The 22,482-nt window shown below is 38.1% G+C and overlaps 2 protein-coding genes across 5 annotated transcripts in view; one reads left to right on the top strand and one right to left on the bottom strand.

The window, feature by feature from the left end:
• LOC127864285 (uncharacterized) overlaps positions 1–22,482 on the top strand; it is a 502,833-nt gene that overhangs the window by 139,851 nt on the left and 340,500 nt on the right. The gene's annotated exons all lie outside the window — the stretch shown is intronic.
• The window catches only part of LOC127864284 (uncharacterized), a 58,908-nt gene continuing 43,564 nt past the window's right edge, over positions 7,139–22,482 (bottom strand). For 2 of the 3 annotated variants that reach the window (XM_052403951.1, XM_052403952.1), the window contains 12 exons: positions 21,483–21,740; positions 20,952–21,067; positions 14,083–14,255; positions 13,290–13,401; positions 12,459–12,630; positions 11,638–11,750; positions 10,843–10,963; positions 10,113–10,241; positions 9,303–9,464; positions 9,003–9,169; positions 8,219–8,384; positions 7,139–7,813 (listed from right to left, as the gene is read on the bottom strand). In XM_052403951.1, the coding sequence (XP_052259911.1) occupies positions 7,638–7,813; positions 8,219–8,384; positions 9,003–9,169; positions 9,303–9,464; positions 10,113–10,241; positions 10,843–10,963; positions 11,638–11,750; positions 12,459–12,630; positions 13,290–13,401; positions 14,083–14,255; positions 20,952–21,067; positions 21,483–21,740 (1,865 nt within the window). In that variant the 3' untranslated portion in view covers positions 7,139–7,637. Of the gene's footprint in view, positions 7,814–8,218; positions 8,385–9,002; positions 9,170–9,302; positions 9,465–10,112; positions 10,242–10,842; positions 10,964–11,637; positions 11,751–12,458; positions 12,631–13,289; positions 13,402–14,082; positions 14,256–20,951; positions 21,068–21,482; positions 21,741–22,482 lie in introns of those variants that run through there. The other variant, XR_008041677.1, reaches the window with a different exon arrangement.

The following is a 22,482-nucleotide window of genomic DNA, read 5'->3' as shown; positions in this document are numbered from 1 at the left end:
TCGGGAAAATCACGATTGTAGCAGTTATTGTTTCCTTGTAAAACTTGCCTGTTCATGATATCACTTTTCCGATCGCGGGTAGTTTGTCCTTCAATGTAGAACTTTGATTGCATTGCTGATGTTTGCGTGAAAATATGACGTGTGATAAGGTGTGTTGTTTATGCTTATTCCAAGTATATTGCAGTGAAATTGTAATCCCATATGTTATGTTCGAGTTTTATATTTTTATACAAAACATTATCATTTTATTTTAAGAATAAAAACTTACATACATTTGAGGCAGGCTGCGTCAATATGGTATCAAAACATAGGATAATATTATCCGATATAATGCTTGTATATAGTAAGAAAACTGTAAACCGCTATTATAAATTACTAATCAAAGGATTATTACTTGATACATGCTGCGATTATTTTCCCAAGTATTAATATTTACTGGACGTAAATTTATATACCTTTTTGGAACTGTACAACTAAATCGTATCTATATGTAGGTTTAGCATGTGCTATAATAAAACCATACCCTAGGATGTATTGATGACAATTATATCAAGTTGTCATTGACTAATAAAACATTCAAAAAGTATTTTAGATATATTTTTTTCTATTGAAGTATTAGATCATGTAACTTAGCCAAAAACATTTCTGGACAAAATATGAAGCTGTTATAAAACAATATTTTATGAGAATTTAATGAAAAGTTTATATTGTGTAAAGTTTAAAGGAATATTAAGACACAATATAAGTTTATACTTTGCTACTAGGACGATGGTACCAACACATGTTCTATAGGGAGGAACAAACGATGTTTTATACTAGGACCTATGCAAAATTCGCTACATAATGAACAGTATAGCGATAGTTTGTCTCGTTACTTTTCTTTTGAGTGGAATTCTTAAAAACTATTCCGAGTTCCGTAAACGGGAAAGATCACAATTAATATTACTACGCAATATTAGATTCAGCTATTTTAATGTGTTTTTGGTTTTATTTTATAAATTAAAGCCTGCTATTTTCATTGCATCAGAAATAAATTAAATAAAAAAAATATTGTAGGATAAATAGAATACTTTGTTAGTGTGATTGTGTACTTAAATTTATCCCACTCGTCTCAGCATCCTCGCCATGTAAACCAGTCGATCAAAGAATTACTATTCACAAAGAATTGCCTGCATGCATCCAGTGCGTTAAAATGGAAAAAATGGAAGGCGATGAAGAAATGTTACCAGAATTTTAACTCGTCATGGAAGCAAATTAAACTTTTCGAAAATAAACATGGTTAGAAGATCTACCCAACTTCACGTAGGTTTCTACACATTTGTAAATTTCAAAATGGCAGCCATTTTTGTTTGCGGTATTTTACAGTGATGAAACCAGAATTGTAGTTTGAACACAACCGTCTGTGTTCTGCTTGCATCCAGTGCGTTAAAATGGAAACAATGGATGGCGATGAAGAAATGTTACCAGAATTTTAACTCGTCATGGAAGCAAATTAAACTTTTCGAAAATAAACATGGTTAGAAGATCTACCCAACTTCACGTAGGTTTCTACACATTTGTAAATTTCAAAATGGCAGCCATTTTTGTTTGCGGTATTTTACAGTGATGAAACCAGAATTGTAGTCTGAACACAACCGTCTGTGTTCTACTTGAATGTGTTACATTTGGAACGCTGATTAAATTTGATTCGAGGCGTATAGAGATAGTTTGTCTCGTTACTTTTCTTTTGCGTGGAATTCTTAAAAACTATTTCGAGTTCCGTAAACGGGAAATATCACAATTAATATTACTACGCAATGTTAGATTCAGCTATTTTAATGTGTTTTTGCTTTTATTTTATAAATTAAAGCCTGCTATTTTCATTGCATCAGAAATAAATTAAATAAACAAAATATTGTAGGATAAATAGAATACTATGTTAGTGTGATTGTGTACTTAAATTTATCCCACTCGTCTCAGCATCCTCGCCATGCAAACCTTACTTCACTCGTGGGATAAATTTAAGAACACAATCACATAGTATTCTCTATAACTAGAAGCACACGTAAAATACATTACTTAAAAGTGAAAATATATTGACATGAAATATGATACAAAACCGGACGCGACAAACATGCGAATAATAAAAAATGACTGTCCATAAGATACACATTTAGCAAGATTAAAATGACATAAAAGAAGACTCAATGATGTGTATATGAAGGAAAATTATCGCTTCCTTTAGACGAAAAAATACCATTACAGCGGAAAGTGTCGTCCTGTGCCTGTGCAGACTGTAAAACATTTCAAGGACATGCATTAAGCCCTGTTTTCCCAGAGCGAGGCTCGGAATGTGTACATTGTACGTTGTTAACTCAGAAGGACAACATGTGAAGACTAAATTTCCAATTTTTAAGAGAGTCCACGGAATACTCGTAATTTTATTCCGGTGTGCACATCTATTTATGAAAAGGCAAAACAATGTATTCTAAGCAGAATACATTGTTTATATATTAGATAAATTTGGCAGTTTGTCTGTCCTCAAAAACTGGAATAGTGCGTAATGTAGTATCACGAAATTGTGTGTTCTTATTTAAAGTTAGGCCAGGTGTATGCAGCATTGCACTTAATTTCTGCCGAGATCTTATGTTAGGTGACTGTTACTAAAAAACCATGACACAAAATACTTTAATTACTTAAACAGTTCATAAAATATAGTCATAGGAGCTTGATATACTCATGTACAAACAAAGTCATACTGGTATGACAAGTTGACGATAGATTTGCTTATGGTGCAAGTACAAATGAGCCGCGTTCTGAGAAAACTGATCTTACTACATGTCGCCGGGTGGTGAAAAGTGTGCAGCCAGTCCGGGACTCAAACCCGGGACACATCGCTTACAGGACGAGTGCTCTCACGACTGAGCTAACCGGACCGCCACACATCTTTCCACCAATCCCGCTTAAGTTCGGTACCGTGACATGCATGTGCGTAAAAAGTCATCCCAGATTAACCTGTGCATTCCGCATAATTTTGCTAATCACGGACGACAATTTCCGCACATTTTTCGGTGAGAAGAGACATCCTTTCAACGAAAGTTCATTTAAAGCGGAAATGAGTGTCGTTACATTGGCAATCTGGGACGACACTTTACGCACATGCATCAAGCCAAGTTTTCCAAGAACGATGCTCTAATAACGGGCTTTATAAAGGTTATAGTGCACAATATTCAATTGATATTGGGTTTTCACTAACAAGGGGCACTTGTATTGCCGACAATGATGTACGCTCCTTATATTAAAAGAGTGGGGGCTTATCAGGAATGACACTTTTTCGCTTTTGTAGAATTTTTTGTTTAAAGAAAGTCCCTTCTAAACGAAAATCCACATAAGGCGATAAATTTCATCCCTGATTATCCTGTGTGAGCTGCACAGGCTAATCGGGGACGACACTTTACGTACATGCATTAAGCTCAGTTTTCCCAGAAAGAGGCTCGGACGTTTATCAAGAATGAAGTATTGTATTACAACTTCAGACATAAATGCCTCATATCTTGATGAAGAATCGAATTGCACACTCCATGTGTGGAATCAAGGTCAATGTCACTGAAAATATTGAAGAATTATTTGTACTTTATAATTTAAAAACAAATTTAGCATTTATAATTAAATGTGATAAAAACATTTATAATGTCTATGGATTGCATACGGGATGGGTGTGATCAAGGTCAAGGCCACTGTTACTAAATCTATTTCAAAATGGGTTTGGCTTAAGATCTCGATATAAAATTGAGCTATTGTAGCGCAAGCATATATAAACTTCATTTTTGTTTACATATGAGGCATATCTGGTAAAGGTCAGCAATCAATGGCACTGTAGGAAAATACAAACAAATAGTTTTTGTTCAAAATCAATGTTTATGTGTCCTGGCGAGGCATTGTTCAGACAGCTCATGTTTTCGATTGGAATTTGTGTTATTTTGTAAAAAGGTTCATCGCTTGATACTGTGTTATTGTTTTGTATTAAATAATCTCATAATGCTGTGACAAGTGTTAGTCAAAACATGCTTTCAGGGTATTTCAACTTCCCATTTCGGCACAATGTTGCTATTTAAAAATCATCCTAAATAGTATCATCATTTTAGTCACAATAACCATTCTTTTTTTTATTTTAATTTTGTGTATGTTCCTGCTTGTAGCTTTAATCAATATGCATTATCATGCTAAAATGGCGCAGTCTGGCCTGTAACTACCTTGTCCGCTAATGAGACCGAGAAACCTTGCGTGACTTTATAGCGGACATCCAATCTCCTGACTGCGCGATTTCGCAGGCTGGTCTAGAGCTACCCTGTCCACGAACGGCATAAGATCCATTTTTGCATTACGCGGCTAATATACCATCGCTATTCTGACACGTTTGCATCATTCAAACCTGTTATTGGGCGCTTCTCGACCGCCCCTGAATTTGCATGTGATATGCTTAAGAATTTCTTTGTTGCGTATAATTTGTCATGTTCCATGCACCATGCTTTTATATCCTAAAACCATAAGGTTCAGACTTTGCTTAACCCTTTACTTCTCAAATACGCATTTTGACCTGTGTGTAGTCCATAAGATAATCAAAATAACTTAAAGACGTTTCTTAATAGATCAAAGTGTAAGGCTTTAATTTCAACTCTAAAATCGTGTTGCGCAGCAAACATCATTAAACCTGAGCAGCCTGCGAGTTACTTGAAGGTTGTTTTGGATTTATTCTGCATATAGCAATTTTCACTTTGCCTCTGAGCGGGAAATTTCAACCAAAATCCCATTTCGCATAAAATGTTGCGTGAAAACAATATTGCAACTTTATAATATCAGGGACATTCCATTGGCAGTGAGACAATCAGTGGTAAAAGTAGTAAACGGTGAGAATGAAATGAAATAATGGCAGTAAGGTCATTCAAATGTGCAATTTCGCCTTTATGTTACATTCAATTTTTAATGTTTCACATCTGAATTTACTATTTATATAAATACGACCACCTTAAGGTGGCAAGAGTACACTGAACAGCTTGTTGATATTCGATTTTGCTCAATGAAGATTTAATGAAAATATTTATCGTTCATTTTGTTTCAGCAGATAAAAATATTGTATAAATACACGGCAGTTTCCTGCATATGGTAGTAGCGACCGCGAGGTTAATTAATGACATTCGCTGTTTCATTTTCATTTAATTCGTACCATTTTGGATCAAATTACGAATGTTGCTGAAAACAATGCGATAGTCATATCGTACTGTCGCCATCGTATCATCACATTGTCGCCATCGCACTATCGCGTTATCGTACTGCCATCATCGTATTATCGCATAGTCGCCATCGTACTATCGCACTTTCACCATCGTATTGTCACACTGACGCATTGTCGTCATCGTACTGTCGAATTGTCGTCGTGCTGACGTACCGGAAGGCGATAGTCGACAACGCGATAGTACGATGGCGACAATCCGATAGTCATCGTACTTTCGTCATCGTATTATCGCATTGTCGCCATCGTACTATCACCCTTTCGTCATCGTTTTATCGCATTGTCGCCATCGTACTATCGCACTGTCGCCATTGTATTGTCGCACTGTCGCATTGTCGCCTTCATACTGTCGCATTCTCGTCTATCGCCTTCCGGTACACATGCGCACTTCGTATTTTTGGAGCAACTTTTAAAAATATTTTACAGTTCGGCGTACCTTACATCAATACCCATTCTATTACTTAATAAGAATTTGATTTTATTATAAATGAAACCTCTTTCAAAGTACATCTTTATAAAGTCATCTATTTTGTTTCTGCAGTAAGAATAGTTTGTGTACCGGAAGGCGATAGTCGACAATGCGATAGTATGATGGCGACCATGCGACAATTCAAAAGTGAGATAATACGATGACGACTGTGCGATAATACGATGGCGACAGTGTGATAGTACAATGGCGACAATGCGAATATACGATGACGACAGTACGATGACTATCGCATTGTCGCCGTCGTACTTTCGCGTTGTCGCATTGCCGCCATCGTACTATCGCATTGTCGCCATCGTACTATCGCATTGTCGCCATCGTACTATCGCATTGTCGCCATCGTACTATCGCACTTTTCAAAATACTTTATAGTTCGGCGTACCTTACATCAATACCCATTCTATAACTTAATAAGAATTTGATTTCATTATAATAACTGAAACCTCTTTCAAAGTACATCTGTATAAAGTCATCTATTTTGTTTCTGCAGAATAATAGTTTGTGTACCGGTAGGCGTTAGTCGACAATGCGATATTACGATTGCAACAATGCGATAATACGATGACGACAGAGCGGCAATACGATGGCGATAGTGTGATAGTACGATGGCGACAATGCGAAAATGCGACAGTACGATGACGACAATGCGGCAATACGATGGCGACAGTGCGATAATACGACGGCGACAATGCGATAATACGATGACGACGGTACGATGACTATCGCATTGTCGCCATCGTACTATCGAACCTTCGCCATCATACTATCGCATTGTCGCCATCGTATTAACGCATGGTCGCCATCGTACTATCGCACTATCGCATTGTCGCCCTCTGGACTTTAATGTGTAACCACGATGGCACTAACGGTATTCCGTAATGCGTATATGAATTTATTACATGAACGACTTTGTGAGCAAAATAAGTATGTATAGTCTGCATTTACACCAACTTCAACTTATGAATAGTTGAATACCCTTTGAATACGTGTAAAGGTTAAAGATCCAAGGTAATGTTTATACTTTATTATTGATGATTTTGTAATCGTAAGCCGAATTTCACATGTACACATCTGATCACTGGATATAAGTCGTCCGTTTACACTCGGCGCAGTATGCATCCACGGCACAGTGCATATTCCCTGACAGGTACTGATTTATTAAACTGTGTGGAGAGGTGCAAGCGTGTGGTTTAATTTTTGCTCAGAAAATATTCAGTGCTCTGCTGATTCCAACCAGGAACATTCCGATTCCTAGACAAGCATCATATCACTAGACCACTGTCGCCACGTACTGATAATGATGTGAGAATGCCAATTGTATTATTTTTACTGCTATCACATACAAACAACTCTATAATTTCAATAAAATTAATATGTAATAATATATTTGAGAATTTAATTAATTCAATAAATACAGTCAAAAAGAGGAACACACATTTTATGAACAAATAAAGAATTTAAAAAGAGCTAAAATGGAAACTATGACGTTCACTATACGAGAGCTTTTCTGGTCTACAGTACCATCATCACAGTGGGAGGTTTACGAAATGCTGCTGTTTATCGCTTTGACTGAACGAATCATCATCTTGTCTCCGTTTTTCGTCATTTTAAAATGAATAATGGGCAAACATCAACAAAGGCCAGGTTAAATATATCGTATGGTTATATGTTAAATAAGTATTGGTAAGGTTGTGCACGTAATGGTTTAGTAACAAGGTTATTATGAAATCAATGAATAAATTCCGAAGCAGATAACAATTAGAGATTACTTGTCATGACTCTAACTAAAACATATTTTCTTCTATGTCATGGTTCCTATCGCGTCTCCTAGCCCCACCTACAACATAAAGTCTGTGACGTCACGTGTCCTCGCCATCCACCTCACCCGGAATTATCCTCAAAGTCCTCGTCGTCCATGTCAGGGACCTTATCGTCCGTGTCATGGACCTCGTCGACCGTGTCAAAGACCTCGTCGTCCGTGTCGGGATCTCCCACTTCCGGTTGGTAGCCTTTCTCGACTTTGTTAGGAGCGTTGATAATCAGAGGGGACAGGATGGCTAATAAACATGTGAGTTTAAAATGTGTATGTTCACTTGTATTACTATATATAACGACCGCTCGCACAAGTTATAGTAGTAGTCGTATTATTATTATTTAAATAATAATAATAATAATAATAATTATTATTATTATTATTATTATTATCATTATAATTATTATTTTATTTTTATTATTATTATTATTGTATTTTTATTATTAATATTATTATTATTATTATTATTATTATTATTTTATTATTATTATTATTATCATTATTATTATTATTATTATTATTATTATTATGAGCAGCAACAGCTGCTGCTGCTGTTGTTGTTGTATTTGTTTGTTGTTGTTTTTTGTTATTCTGTTGCGTTTTTTTAAGAAAAATGACAGCAGAAAAATAGTTATAACATTCCTGTTACCTTCGTTTGAATATAACGGAGGACTCTGTTTAACATCAGGCCTCGGCGTGGGTCTATTTCCATTGTGAATTGTCCACTTGATGACGTCAGAAACTCTTTGGTTCCAACGGCCATATCTGGGAGTGTAGAAAAACGTTCCATCATCGCTCCAGTAGAGGGCTTTGACCTAAATATAAAACAAATATGAGGACTTAAGTCCTGTGACTTTAACTTTTTACAGGAAAGCTTGGGTAGCAGAATTGTGTTGCTCATAATCAAGTCATGGTGAATTATGATCAAAATGTAAATGACTATTACCAAAGTAGTTAATGTTAACATTGGCAACTTTATGGTGACTCACGGACTAATAGATCGACCGACGCACGGACGAAGAAACACGAGTTGGCTCAATACACAGGTAGCGCTCAAGCGATTTGCTTAAAGACGCCATGTACAAGGTACGGTTATATAATAATGACTTGGAATTCTTCTATTTGCAACAATTTGTTGCACCCATAGGTATCCCGGTTTCTATGCAAAAAACACTAATGCTCAATAGCGCAGTCTGATTAGGAGCTACCGTGTCCGCTATAAATTCACGAGATGTTTCGTAGTCTCATCTGCGGATTTGGTAAATCTTGACCAGACTGCGCGATTGTACGGGCCGGTCTGGAGTTATGCTGGCTGCATATGGTTTACACCCATTAAGAGGATCTCTTCTGTTGGCGTTCTGGAGGGAAAGATTTGTCATAAATCAACCATAGCTGTTGTCATGCAAGTGACCCGCACGTGGCAGCGCTCTCACCGTCTCATCCAGCGAGAAGGTGGCGACCCTCGAGCACGTGGCTTTATCCCACAGGAAAATGCAGTTCTCCTCCTGGAGCCTACCGTACGTCAGGAAGTACGGCGTGACGTCACTCAGCGCTAACTCCACCGTCGTCCTGTGGCCCGTCAGTCGGTGTAGTAACTTGCCTGATTGCATTGATGGATATTGCAAATTATTTGAATTGTTGGGATACACACGCTTTTTTAATTTATCGATCGAGTATTATCTCATTAACGATATTGATATATATATATATACTGTCGTCTTTCCTGTACGAACCTGTTTTGACGTCATACACTCGGACGACATTGTCGAGGCACGTGGTCATAATGCGGTCGTCATCAAGACGATAAACATATGTAATTTTCGTACTTTTGTTACTTTTAACTTCCTCGTACTCTGCCTGTGTCTCTCTGTCACACAGCTCAAAGAGTTCTTGCTCTGCAACAGACATTAGAGCCTCGTTGTTGGAAAATCGGGCACAGTACGCACATGCTAATCTGGGACGACTATTTGCTCTCTTATGGAATTTTCCGTTCATAGGAAGTCTCAACTAAACAAAAATCCAGTTAAGAAGGAAAGTGTTGTCCCTGATTAGCCTGTGCGGACTGCACATGCTCATTTGGGACGACACTTTACGCACATGCATCGACAGAACGCGTCTCATTCGATAAGGACATTTATTATACTTATATGAAAAGTAAGACTAAAGAACAAACGTCAATTTCGTCATTTGTAGATGTGCTTATGTCAGTCTAAGATATAAGATATGACATGCGTTGTGATTTAATGCCATATTTAATCAAACGAGATGAATAATTTTGGTGGAAAGCGAGTCTTTTTACATAATAATGTCAATACACAGGTAATGATGTTTCAATATAATAATAGATAGATTCCTCTGAATTTACCAGCAAAGATCGATGTCATTTCCGTATCGCTATGACAAATTGTGTGTGTTTATCTCAATGGTGAATACTACAAATCGTAAAATAATTGTCGTTTTATTGGTAAAGTCATGTCATAAAAAGGTCGTAACCTCGTCGGTAAAGAAACTAATCTAGTCTTAGAAAGGGACGAACAGCCTACTTTGTTCTAAGTCCCAGCAGATGAGATGATTTACATCGCCTGTGCGATCTAAGCCTTTGTATGCTCCGAAGAAAAAGCGCGTGCTGTCCCGGGTAAACAACATCATAGGGTAATCAACGGACCGCGCACCTGAAACCAGCGAGGAACTTATATGATCCGTATTCTGGGAAAAAATGGGCTTAATGCGTACAGGCTAATCAATAACAACACCGCCCGCATGAATGGACTGTTACGGTAAAAGGAAGTTGCGTATAAGAAAAAATAAATTCTAGACGGAAAGTGTTGTCCCTGTTAAGACTCTGCTTTTAACCCCGTTTTCCCATAACGAGCCTCGTTTAAGATATAACGACACTCAAAGCTCTGACTATAAAGAGTGATGCCGAGAAAGATTAGCAACAAGGGTGTAAACATGTGTACAGGTAATAAATATTTATTTAAATAAAAATTAATTTCTGAAACGGTTAAGAACAAGAAGAAATATAGTCATTGTTATACACCATACGTTTATTTGTAACAGGCAATGTGGTTACTTCTTAAAAAGCATTATAGCAGATGGACCGAATACAATAAACCGACATTGACAACAACATTTGCAAAGTGCACTGGATTGATCATACGTGTTATGCTAGTATGTTATATGTACAAAGAAAAAATCCCGAGCCTTATCATAGATTGTACGATGAATGTCGCGAAATTCATATGTATGTTTTATTCTGAAAGGTAAAGATACTGTCGTCTCCCCTGTACGTTCTGGCTGAGATCTCATACATGCGAGAGTATGTAACAAGGTTCATCAGCACAATGGGTCCCTTGATTAAACTCACTGCGGCGAGCGTTCCCGGCTCGTTCACCTGTAAAACATTGATTTGAGCCACACTCTCGGAAAAGGCGATAAAATGCGAATAAACAAACAAACAAAGATAATTAAAAATATATCGTCGATTCCGACGTTGGTCGGTAACTCAAATAAGCCTCGCTCTGGGGAAAACAGGGTTTAATGCATGTGCGCAAAGTGTCATCCCAGATTAGCCTGTGCAGTCCGCACAGGAAAAAGGGAAGGAAGTCTTTAAAAAGTCTCTTCTTAGCAAAATTCCAGTTTATGCGGAAAGTGTTTTACTGTACAGGCTAATCTGGGACGACACTTAACGCACATGCATTAAACCCTGTTTTCTCAGAGCGAGGCTCATTTGAGTTACCGACCATCGTCGTAATCAACGACAAATTTTCAATTACTTTTGTTTGTTGTTTATTTTTCGCTTTTTATCGCCAATATCTATATATATTTTGGCGGCCAGTTAACATACTCATACATAACCCAGCTGATTTCCCATTACTGAGGTCAGAACTGACAACTGTCGAACTTGAATCAGAGGGGAGAATGGCAGTAGATATATGCACAAAACGCGCGGAATCACACGAAAATGTGATTTTTTTTCAATAAAGTTTTAAGATTATTTTTTTGGCTTGCTTTTTCACTTGTACATGTGGCATATGGCGTGATGTTTAGAAATGTATAAAAACTGACCTCAAGTCCGTTGATATTCTTCGTGTGTCCAGTTTTAATTATGGCGTCAACGCAGCCGTTTGTGACGTTGTACAGTTTCAAGTTCTTGCCACCACGTGACGTCACGAGAAGTTCTACAATAAAAACAGGCGTCATAGTAAGAGATAATGTGGGCGGAACGGTTTTTTACACTGACAATGCAATCGTACAGTTCGCAAAATCTCCAAAGCATGCAAATAATGAATTTGATTTCTTAACAAACCTGAATAGTTTTAGGATACTTTGATCGACATATTTTCTTATTTTTAAAACGGTTCTTTACCGACGTCTTGTGGCAATATTACTGTAAGCTTAGTCGAAAGAAGCATTGGTCCCAGTTTCGAAACCCGGAATGACTTCACATTGTTTCAACTTTTAGAAATTCATATGTATTGTCTGTGATCAATAATTTGTCAAAAATAAGGTATCCCCGCGTGGCAAAAATGGCATGGCGATGGTTGCAATGTTTTGAACTCTGGCATCTCCTCTTAAACTTGTGTTGAGTCTTGAATTGGGAAAACGGGACTTAATGCATGTGTGTCAAGTGCCGTCCAAAATTAGCCGGTAGAGTAAACACAGTCGAATCTGGGACGACACTCTCGGTTTTTATGGTATTTTTCTTTTAAAGAAAGTCTCGTCGTGGCGAAAATCAAATGTTGGTGGTAAGTGTTGTCCCTGATAAGCCTTTGCGCACTGCACAGGCTAAATTGGGACGACACATTACGCACATGCATTTATTCACGTTTTTCCAGAACGAAGCTCGATTGCAAAATGTAGACAATAATGCGTCTGGTTGTACGTACGCTTCCGTTCGGTCACACGAAAAACACTCTGTTCCGAGACAATACCGGGAAACACGAAGCAGACGTCCATCTTTTCAAGGTCGAACAAGTACACCTTCCGGTCAAGGTACATGACCACTGATCTGTTGTCTCCTCTGTAAAATTCTACGTATCCTAGGCCTTTCATCCACGACTGAAGAATAAAAAATAGACTTGGAACCAAGAAAAATGTGTTCAGTGTTTGAATATATACAGGCCTTCACTGGTGATTATGTAATTAACAAAATGTTCTATATGAAGAATAATATAGACAATGATGTAAACAGCAGAGTTTGACTAAAAATTAAAGAAATTCTTGAATATTCTAATTTAAAGAATTTTCTTTATTCTTAGACTTAAGTCTAAGAATTGTTTGGTGAATACGGGCCCAGATTCCTGTTGTTGATAAAGTTTGAAAGTTTGACATACAATAATTTACATTTTTTTGAAAATTTTACTTAATTTGACAGTTTCGTAATTAATCAAAATAATCATCTACGGATTTAACGTATCGAATAACTTTCAGGGGGGGGGCTGTAGAGGGGGTGAAAGATATTGCAATAAAAAATATACGTGTTTATTGCAGAAAGAATAATTTCATAAAAGAAACTAAACAAGTAATATGCAATTTATTTGAAAACAAATATTTTATTCATGCATTATTTGTATAAAGGTCATTAGTATGTGTTGTCTAAATTCAATAAAGCTAATGAAAGGAATACAAGTAAGCATATATTATATATATATATTTATATATATATATATATATATATATATATATATATATATATATATATAAACTCGTCGTCTTACTAGTTTTCTAACGGCGCGGTACTCAAGTCTGCCGACATCATACAAGCCGACGGCACCCTTAAACCTCTCTGTTACGAAAATCGCGTCCTGGTTGCCAAGCGGAAAAAAATCCCTGTGCAGACAGAATGTATTTAGGCTAATCAGAGAATAGTTGTATTTTTTTCGCAATGATATTGCGGTGTATTTTCACTTGATAGCGAGGCCATTATTATGTTTTCTCATCTTAGCGCACCCAATTTCGTTTGCCGTTCTATTGAACACTATGTGTAAAATTCAACTTATACTATTGTACATGAATTTAATGAGCATATATATTTCCATATACATTTCCAATATACATTTCATAAAAATAAATATGAACCAGATATACTTTATTTCGGTCGTGAATCAAGGGGACCCAAAACATTCGCTTAAAATGACAACATGAACTCAATAAAATATAATTAATGACGTTTAAATCGAAATAGAAATGGAAACGAGACACGGCTGAATTGTGGCAGACCTAAAAACAAGTTAAATGTAATTTTATATCGGGCGCTTTGACAAAACGGGACTTAATGCAAGTGCGTCAAGCGTCGTACCAGATTAGCCTGTGCCGCCTTCACAGTCTTATTAGGGACGACACTTTCATGAGTATCTTTTTTCACAAAAATCTTGTTCAGGCGGAAAGTGCCGTCCCTAATTAGCCTGTGATCACCGCACAGTCTAATCTTCGACGAAACTTGCTGTACATGCAGAAAACCCCGTTTTCCCAGAGCGAGGCTTATATATTTGTGAATAAATCGCTAGTTACCAGAGGTCATCTATAGGGTCCAGTGTCCTGGCCTGCTTATGTGTGGTCCCCTTTTTGTCACGGGATCTATCCCACACCCTGAGGTTGTTGTCTTCTGCAATCGTTACCACTGTTACCATGTCAACGGTGCACGCGCCGGTCACGTCATGTTTGTGTTCCAGACGATCTTCCTCCTATAGCGAAGGACGGCGCACGATGACGTGAAAATAATAATGCAACATCATGGGATCTTTATTGTTGAAACATAGAGTTCAGGTCGAACTATAAGCAGTTGAATGCATTACGTTTGTGTTCTTAACCAAAAAATCTTTAATTCATTTAATGTATTTATGTATTTATTTTAGTACAGTGAAACCTTGCTGTTAAGACAACCTGTGGGACTTTTGAAAATTTGTCTTCATAGCGAGGTGGTCTTACTGCTAAATTTCATTACTGTTGATGGCAGTATAATACAACCGGTAAATATTCAATGAACTTAAAGCTTTTTTTGCAATCAATCAATACATTGTTCAAAGATAGTATTTCAAGCTTTTCAAACAAGAAGTGAAACCTAATTTTCATCATGATACCATCCTTTACTCTTTACTTTAAGAAACAGCTCATTTTTGTTTGCTAAGCCGAAGTTTTTATTCTAACCACCTTTTTTTCAATGCTTTCTTGCAACAATTAAATTATTAAGATTCCATATCCCTGTTTAAACAGAAAAGTCTTATTTGGGATCACCAATGGAGAGCCTCTTGATGAGAATGTATTTTCAGTGCTGTTTGATGGGGTTGTAGTTTTTCTCTTTTTTTTCTTCTTCTAGGTCAAGTTGGGTTTGAGTCAGAGGCTCCAGAACAGTGACAATACGATCTTTTTCGCAATTGTAACTTAGGTCAGAATGAACAGGGATGTTGCTGTCAATGTCTTCAAACCCTACTGCAGACATGACATTTTCATTTTCAAGATTTGTCTGGTATTACTATCCGTAACATGTCCCTCAATTCTGAGAGAGAGGGAGAGAGTTTTAAGAGAGAGAGAGAAGAGAGATGGAGAGGGAGAGGGAGAGACAGTGAGAGAGAGAGAGAGAGAGAGAGAGAGAGAGAGAGAGCTAGAGAGAGAGAGAGAGAGAGCTATATCTCGAGAGTCTCTCTCTCTCTCTCTCTCTCTCTCTCGCTCGCTCTCTCTCTCTCGCTCTCTCTCTCTCTCTCTCTCTCGCTCTCTCTCTCTCTCTCTCTCTCTCTCTCTCTCTCTCTCTTTTTCTCGCTCTCTCTCTCTCCTCTCTCTCTCTCTCTCTCTCCTCTTCTCTCGTCTCTCTCTATCTGCTCTCTCTGCTCTCTCTCGCGCTCGCTCTCGTCTCGCTCTCTCTCTCTCTCTCTCTTCTCTCTCTCTCTCTCTCTCTCTCGCTCTTCCGATATCTCCAGCCGAGATGGTCCGTGTAGCTGCCGTGTGGGTTCCGGGGACAGTCGTATAGGGTCCGGGGACAACCGTATTTATGCCTTGTTTGTCTGTGTGCGTCCTTGACAGTCCGGGAACTTATTTCAGACCCCTAACCTTCAAGGCCCGTGAATGTAGTTGTACGGTTGTCTTATGTGCTACCGACGATGCAACATAGGCAATGAGATAAATACTGAGGACGAGCTGATACTGATGAGATGCCAGCTTTTACTGCAAAAAGCGCAAGTTGAAAACAGTATCCTGATTGCTGCAGCAAAGCAACGACAGAGAAATAGAAAATTCGCGAAACATATTTATCTTAAGCCCCAGTCCCATATAAACACTGATTAACACGGCAGTCCCAGATCGCCCCGGATCCCCCGGGATCAAGTACCAGGACGATCCGTGGCCTTTTGGGATCTTTAAGCGTCGAAGGTCTCCCAAAGACCATCACCCCGATGACAACACAACATCCAAACGTACCAACCCGGCAGCAACACGCCGTCATCACGTCGCCCACGCGGACTGTCCCGGACAGTCACGGCAGAGCTACGGACCTACACGACAGAGACACGGATGAACACGGACCAACAATTCATCTACACGGACCACGGATCTACACGTCACCGACCCGGACGAGCACGGCATCCATACGGACCAAACACGATCTGCGCCCGACCGACAAAAACCTGTATAAAAGCAGGTTGATGTTCTGTGATTCCATCATTATGAAATCAAATCTCGAAGGTGTAACCTCGTATACAAATCTTAAACGTCAAAATGCCACCTTAAATAAAGCGAATTGTCGAAGTGGGCCTTCCAGTTCCCAAAAGATCGTCACGTGCAGCGTCCGCTACCGATGAAGAACAGCAGCAGCAAGGAGAAACAAGCTCGATGCCGAGATCAAGATTGCCATTACATTTTACAAGTAGATCAACAAGCATTAGCACCAACCACAGAAACTGACGCCTAAAGAAAAAAGAAGACGTCCCTCGTCTTTTCAGAGAAAAAGAAGGTCATCATGGCCGATTGGCTCAATGAGAACCATATGTTAAACACGAAAAGCATTGCTGCCTAATTCAACCTAAATGAATATGTAGTCGGCGTCCACACCATCAGGTTTATGTAATCGTTATAGTTGTAGTACGAGGAGCTACAACATCGAGGACAAAACGACGTTTGTCTGAAACACCTACTGGCCTTTTACATTCACCAACAGCGTTACAACACAGGGCCACTGTCAGTCTCCTTTAGCAACGCTTTCCACCATTACAATCTTCACCTTTGATGGAGAGAGATTTTTCTAGCAGGGCTTTAAAGGAAAACCCTGTTTCGACCATGTTGAACACGTCACACAGATCATAACCCGCAAATATGGTTGAACGTCGTTGGATAAATGTCCAACTATCAACTGACAGAACGGCGCCGAGCAAATAACGTTTTTGAAGGACGGAAAAGATTAAAAATTATCACACGTGCGTCTTTCCAATGCCGAATAAATCGGCCAACTGCCGTCGAGATTTTCCATTAATCGTGTTGATTAAATTAATCTTTTCTTTTAATCAAAACTCTTTCCGTTTTCGCTTATCTATTTTGAATATTGATAGGGAATACAGGTCGGGTTTACATCCTTCAAGAGCAAAACCATCTTACTCAAGTATCCTCACTGCGAAAGAATTCGCCGTCTCTAATCTTTAAAGAGTGCACAAAAACAGCAACTAATTTACCCATCAAACACTCGATAATAAAAGCTAATTATCAATCAATCATGTGTTTATAAATAATAACAAGGGCCGAAAGTCTAACACTTCGCAGTCGATGCACAAAAACACTGTCGTTCATTGTCGTTAATTGGCTCACAATGGCTACGTACACAAAGCCGATCGAACCAAAACATCGAATAAAGAAGGGTGTGAGAAAACTACTTGTCGTTTGGCGGATGTCAATTTAGAGCAAATTTTGCTGATTTGTCATCACAGGGGATAAGGGCTGCCCACCGCACTTTTTAGCCACCAATGCGCATTAGCCCCGGTCAAATTTCAAAATAAAGAGAACAATGCTCAAGTAAGCACCATTTTGAGTGACTAAATAATAATGAATGTCAGGTTTGAGGTGTGGTGATTTTTCTCGGATGTTTGTAAGTTACCAAAACATTGGTATTGTCACTGTATCTGCATACAGGAAGTAGGATTAATGAAATTCGAAAACAGGTGTAATGCTGGCTCCGGTCAGTATTTCCGTTGGAAATTTGAAAGGTCGTATGGACATATAACTATTACAAAAAATCTAACCCCTTGACCCCCAATTTTCTACATTGCAGTTTACTACTTGGTAAGTAACCTATGTAAAAACATGGTTTTCAGGTACCTTGCGTCTGCAGGAAAGTGGCAGTTTGTTGTTGAAACTGGCTTAAAAAGGCTCGGGAACACAAAGAATTCTGATGTTTTCGTTTGAAATAATCAATACTAAAACATTTTGCCCCAACTCATTTGATTTGAATGTTCCTGATTTTTGTGAAGGCACACCCTCAACCATTCTGAAAATGTGCTTGGTTTATATTCAGATTTGCGAGATGACCAGTTTTCAGACAGTAGTTCACTCCTGCTAGTGAACGAGATTGGCCGAGACTAAAAAAACTGTATATTTCCACCTAGCCGGTTGGTCGGATCCCAGGAATTGTATGTATTGATACTCTGAAGTAATTTCTCTTACTGGATGCAGATGATATGGTATTGTTCGCCAAATCACCACAAAACACTTAAGACTTATGTTAAAAGATGAAGAAAATTATTGACATGTATGGGGGCTGAAATTTAATGTCTCAAAAACAAAAAATATGGTATTTGAAAGAGGAAGGGCAACAACGTTTGAACTATATATACACTACCTTAGTTGAAACTGTAATTTCGTCCAAATACCTTGGCATGAACTTGTTACTAATTTGTAACTTTGACAGATCCAACAAATTGATCGCACAACACGCATCCCTTTCACTAAGTAAATTATTTCAGATATTTGATACACTTGATTTACCAACCCAGCAAAGAATAAAATTATTTGACTCCTTTTTCATCCCAGTCCTAAATTTTTGCTCTGAAATATGGGGTTTCCATCAAGCCAGAAAAATTGAATTGATACACACTGATTTTTTTAAATCAACTCTTGGAGTAAAAAAAATCTTCAAACTCATCCGCACTGTTCGGAGAACTCGGTAGGATCCCTTTTTATGTATGTCGCCAAACCAATTCGATAAATATTGGTATAAACTGATCAATTTAAATGACGATCACATTGTAAATCAAAGCGCTGTAGGCACTGAAGGCCTAGTGCTAGGTTTAGTGTGACGTAAAATGATTTAGGATGTTTTGTCCGAATTTCTCCTTTTGTCTGACTTTATACGGATTGACCCTAGCGGTTGAGTGCAGAAGCTCAGAGACTGTACCGGGACTCTAACGGCATTCACCGGGGCGTTGCCGTAGCTCTGCCGGGGTCTGTATGGGCTCTGGTGGAGCTACGGTGCCGTCCCGGTTGTTCCCGGTGCCGTCCCGGTTGTTCCCGGTGCTGCGCCGGTCGTTGCCGGTTCTTCCCGGTGACTCCCGGAGGCATTAAACATTTAAATACTTTCCCGGTGGACCCCCGGTTTTCCTCGGTTCATCCCGGTCGTCCTCGATGGAGCCCCAGTTCATCCCGGTAGAGCCCCGGTTCATCCCGGTAGATCCCGGATCACGCACCGGGCTCCGCCGGCACTATAGTGAGACTGGGCATTTACCCTGATTAACAACGGTGTACAGATTGTGTACGTTGTCTCACTTTTCGCGCTCGATTTGCGCGCTCGATCTGCGCAGTGAAATATCATATCCGGTAACTTCGTATAATTCCGAGAATTATCGTGAATATTTGTTGCTGTTTTCATTTTCTTTTTTCTTGAATGTTTGGTTAACGCAAAATAAAATAACAATATCTTAAAATATTTTTATAAATACCAAATGTAATGTCTTCAAAAAATGTATCAGAAAACAATTCTTCTTACTGTCTCCGTAGACACTCGCATCTTTTCGGCCTAGACCGTCAAGTTAGTAACTTATTCTCGCATAAATATGCAAACAGTAATAAAAACCATGTCGTAGCCGATGCTTAGCAATTTTGCTTCAATAATATTTTTTACACGTTTTATGACACTGTCATGTTATATAGTGATGTTCTGTATTTACAAGGCGGGTTATTGAGATTTGCGAAGAACTTATTTGATTACGCATGAATTACCGCCAAGTGGTAAATCGGACTTTTGGGAATTCATTCGTGGGTTTTGGCAGCCAGCCAATTCTGACTGTTTCAGAAATTTGTATCATTACTATGGCCTTAGGGCTGCGCCCCAGGCCAACAATGAATTATATGCTAAAGAGAGATACGATCAGAAACAGTTCATGTCAAAAACAATTGGGAATCAAATATAAGTGAATGTCTCGTTACTAACGGTTTTCGTGAAATTTGGAATACAGAAATCTTTATTTAAAAAACTCTTGAAATTGTTAAACGGCGAATTATAGATAGTTATCATCAAACCTGGCATTTCGACGTAAATATGTTCTCTTGTTAAACAAGAACTCAAATTGAAGCCATATTTCAAAAACTTCACAAAAAGAAATATATATATATTTGCTCTTGCAAGATTCAGAACATCCATTCACAAAATTGCTATTGAAACTGGTAGATACACGAACATGCCCGCGAATGAACGAACCTACCGCTCCTGTTACATGAACCAAATTGAAATAGAATAGCATTTTTTAATTGTTGGCCCAAAGTATAAGGAGCTCAGAATGAAATATTTTAAACCTTATTACTGTCACTGGCCAACCCTAAATAGATTCTAATTTCTTATAAAATCAACAAGTAGTACCAGCTTATAAAATATTGCCAAATGTATATAGAATGCCGATAAATTAAGAACATGTATAGACACAAACTAATTTACTCTTAATATGCTTTTTACTATTATGAATCTACCTCATTTTTCATTTAGGAATACTATATGTGTAATTGTTCACTATTGTCATTATAGTTAGCACTTTGATGCTAAATACTTTGTTGTATGTTCTGTTGACTTTGTTCTTATCCATGTCGATATTATTTATTGTGCTCTGACATTGTATAATGTCTATGCAATAAATTTTGGAGTTGGACTTTGACTAGTGATTATAAAGACCATTGAAGGCAAAATTCCGGACTGAAAAATGGTGGTCGTCGAAATTGTCGCAATACCGAGGTGGTCGTTCAGAGAGTTTTTACTGTATTTAGTTTGTTAACTTTAATTTATTAATTGTTTAAATAAGATTTGACATAATTAACGTACATTGAGTTCGGTACACCATCTAATGTGCTACTTCCTGTTACTTTCTTATGTCTATTATCATTTTTGCTACACCCCGAACAGGTTTTAACGGAATAATTACCTGAAGTGTGGAATAGTTCATAAAGACGACGTCTCTTTCTTCTATATAAAAAATAAATCTGCCGTCGGCAGTGAAGTTTACACTCTTGATGGTGTGAATGTCGCGCATCTCATCGACTAAAGGAAGAAAAGTTATACAAATGAGTCGCGCTCTGGGAAAACGATGCTTAATGTATGTGCGTTAAGTGTCGTCCCAGATTAGCCTGTGCAGTCAGCATAGGATATCAGGGACGGCACTATCCGTCTGCACTGGATTTCAGCAAAGAAGAGACTTCTTTTAAATGGAAAAATACAATAAAAACAATAAAAGCGGAAAGTAACGTCCTGATCAGCCTGCGCGGCCTGCACAGGCTAATCTGGGACGGCGGTTTACGCCCAGACATTAAGCCCAGTGTTCCCAGAGGGCGGCTCAAACATATTATATACCCAAGCAACTACGTTTTTAACATATATAGTATTTGCTCTTATAGATCTGTATTAATTACACAAACGATATTCGTACGTCAAAACCATAAATCCGCTATGTACATACCTCGAACACAGCGAAGACGGTTGCCATTGAAATCCGCGAACACGATTTCGTTAGTGAACCAACTGAGGTACACGATATGAGTTTCGTCGGGAGGAATGCCAAAAGCCCTGATTGGAACTTCAAAAAACTCGCCATCCCAATCTTCTTCCGTGTACTTCTCACATCCTCGCCACGCTGGCATCAAGGTCATGGAATCAAGGTCAAGGACAGAAAGGAAGTATTGATCGTCGCTTGTCATACCAACGTATCTGTCTCGACCTTTTTCGAAGAAAGTCATTTTCAATGTTCGTTGTTAAAGAAGGTTTTTCATTTTCAATGTTTGTGCTTTAAGAAAGGGTTTCACTTTTAAAGTTTATGCTTTAAGAAAGATTCAATAAAGGTTTTCATTTTCAATATTCGTAATTTATCAAAGGGTTGCATTTTCATTATTTGTACTATAAGAAAGGTTTTCATTTTAAATTTTCTCGCTTTAACAAATGTTTTCATTTTCAATATTCGTACTTTAATAAAATATTTCATATCAATATGTGTACTTTAAGAAAGTACTTCGTAATCAATGTGTGTCCTTTAAGAATTTTTTTATTTTCAATGTTCGTGCTTTGAAGCATATGGACGCAAGTATGGTTTATATTTACAATGAAGTAAATTTTCTCGCATAGTATTAACCGGAACGTTCTTTTTTTAATAAAATGTATTATATAGTGAATTTGTTTACTCAAGTTTGATTGAATGTCTACAGAAAATTAGAATAAAATTAATGTGTAAATGTTATATGCTTGAAAGAATAAGCACAATTCTAAAAGGCCAGTTGTTATCTATATGAGCCTCGTTCTGACTAAACAGGGTAGAAAATATCCGACTAACCTGGGTTTGCGTTTAGAGGAGACTTACTTTAAACAAAAATATGCCATAGAAGCGGAAAGTGTCGCCCAGACTATCCTGTGTTGACTGCACAAGCTCATCTGAGATGACACTTTACGCGCATGCATTAAGCCCCCTT

The sequence above is a fragment of the Dreissena polymorpha genome, chromosome 1 (assembly GCF_020536995.1).
Source record: "Dreissena polymorpha isolate Duluth1 chromosome 1, UMN_Dpol_1.0, whole genome shotgun sequence".
NCBI lineage: Eukaryota > Metazoa > Mollusca > Bivalvia > Myida > Dreissenidae > Dreissena > Dreissena polymorpha.
Note: the sequence above shows the minus strand (reverse complement) of the source record. Positions and strands in the feature narration are given on the sequence as shown.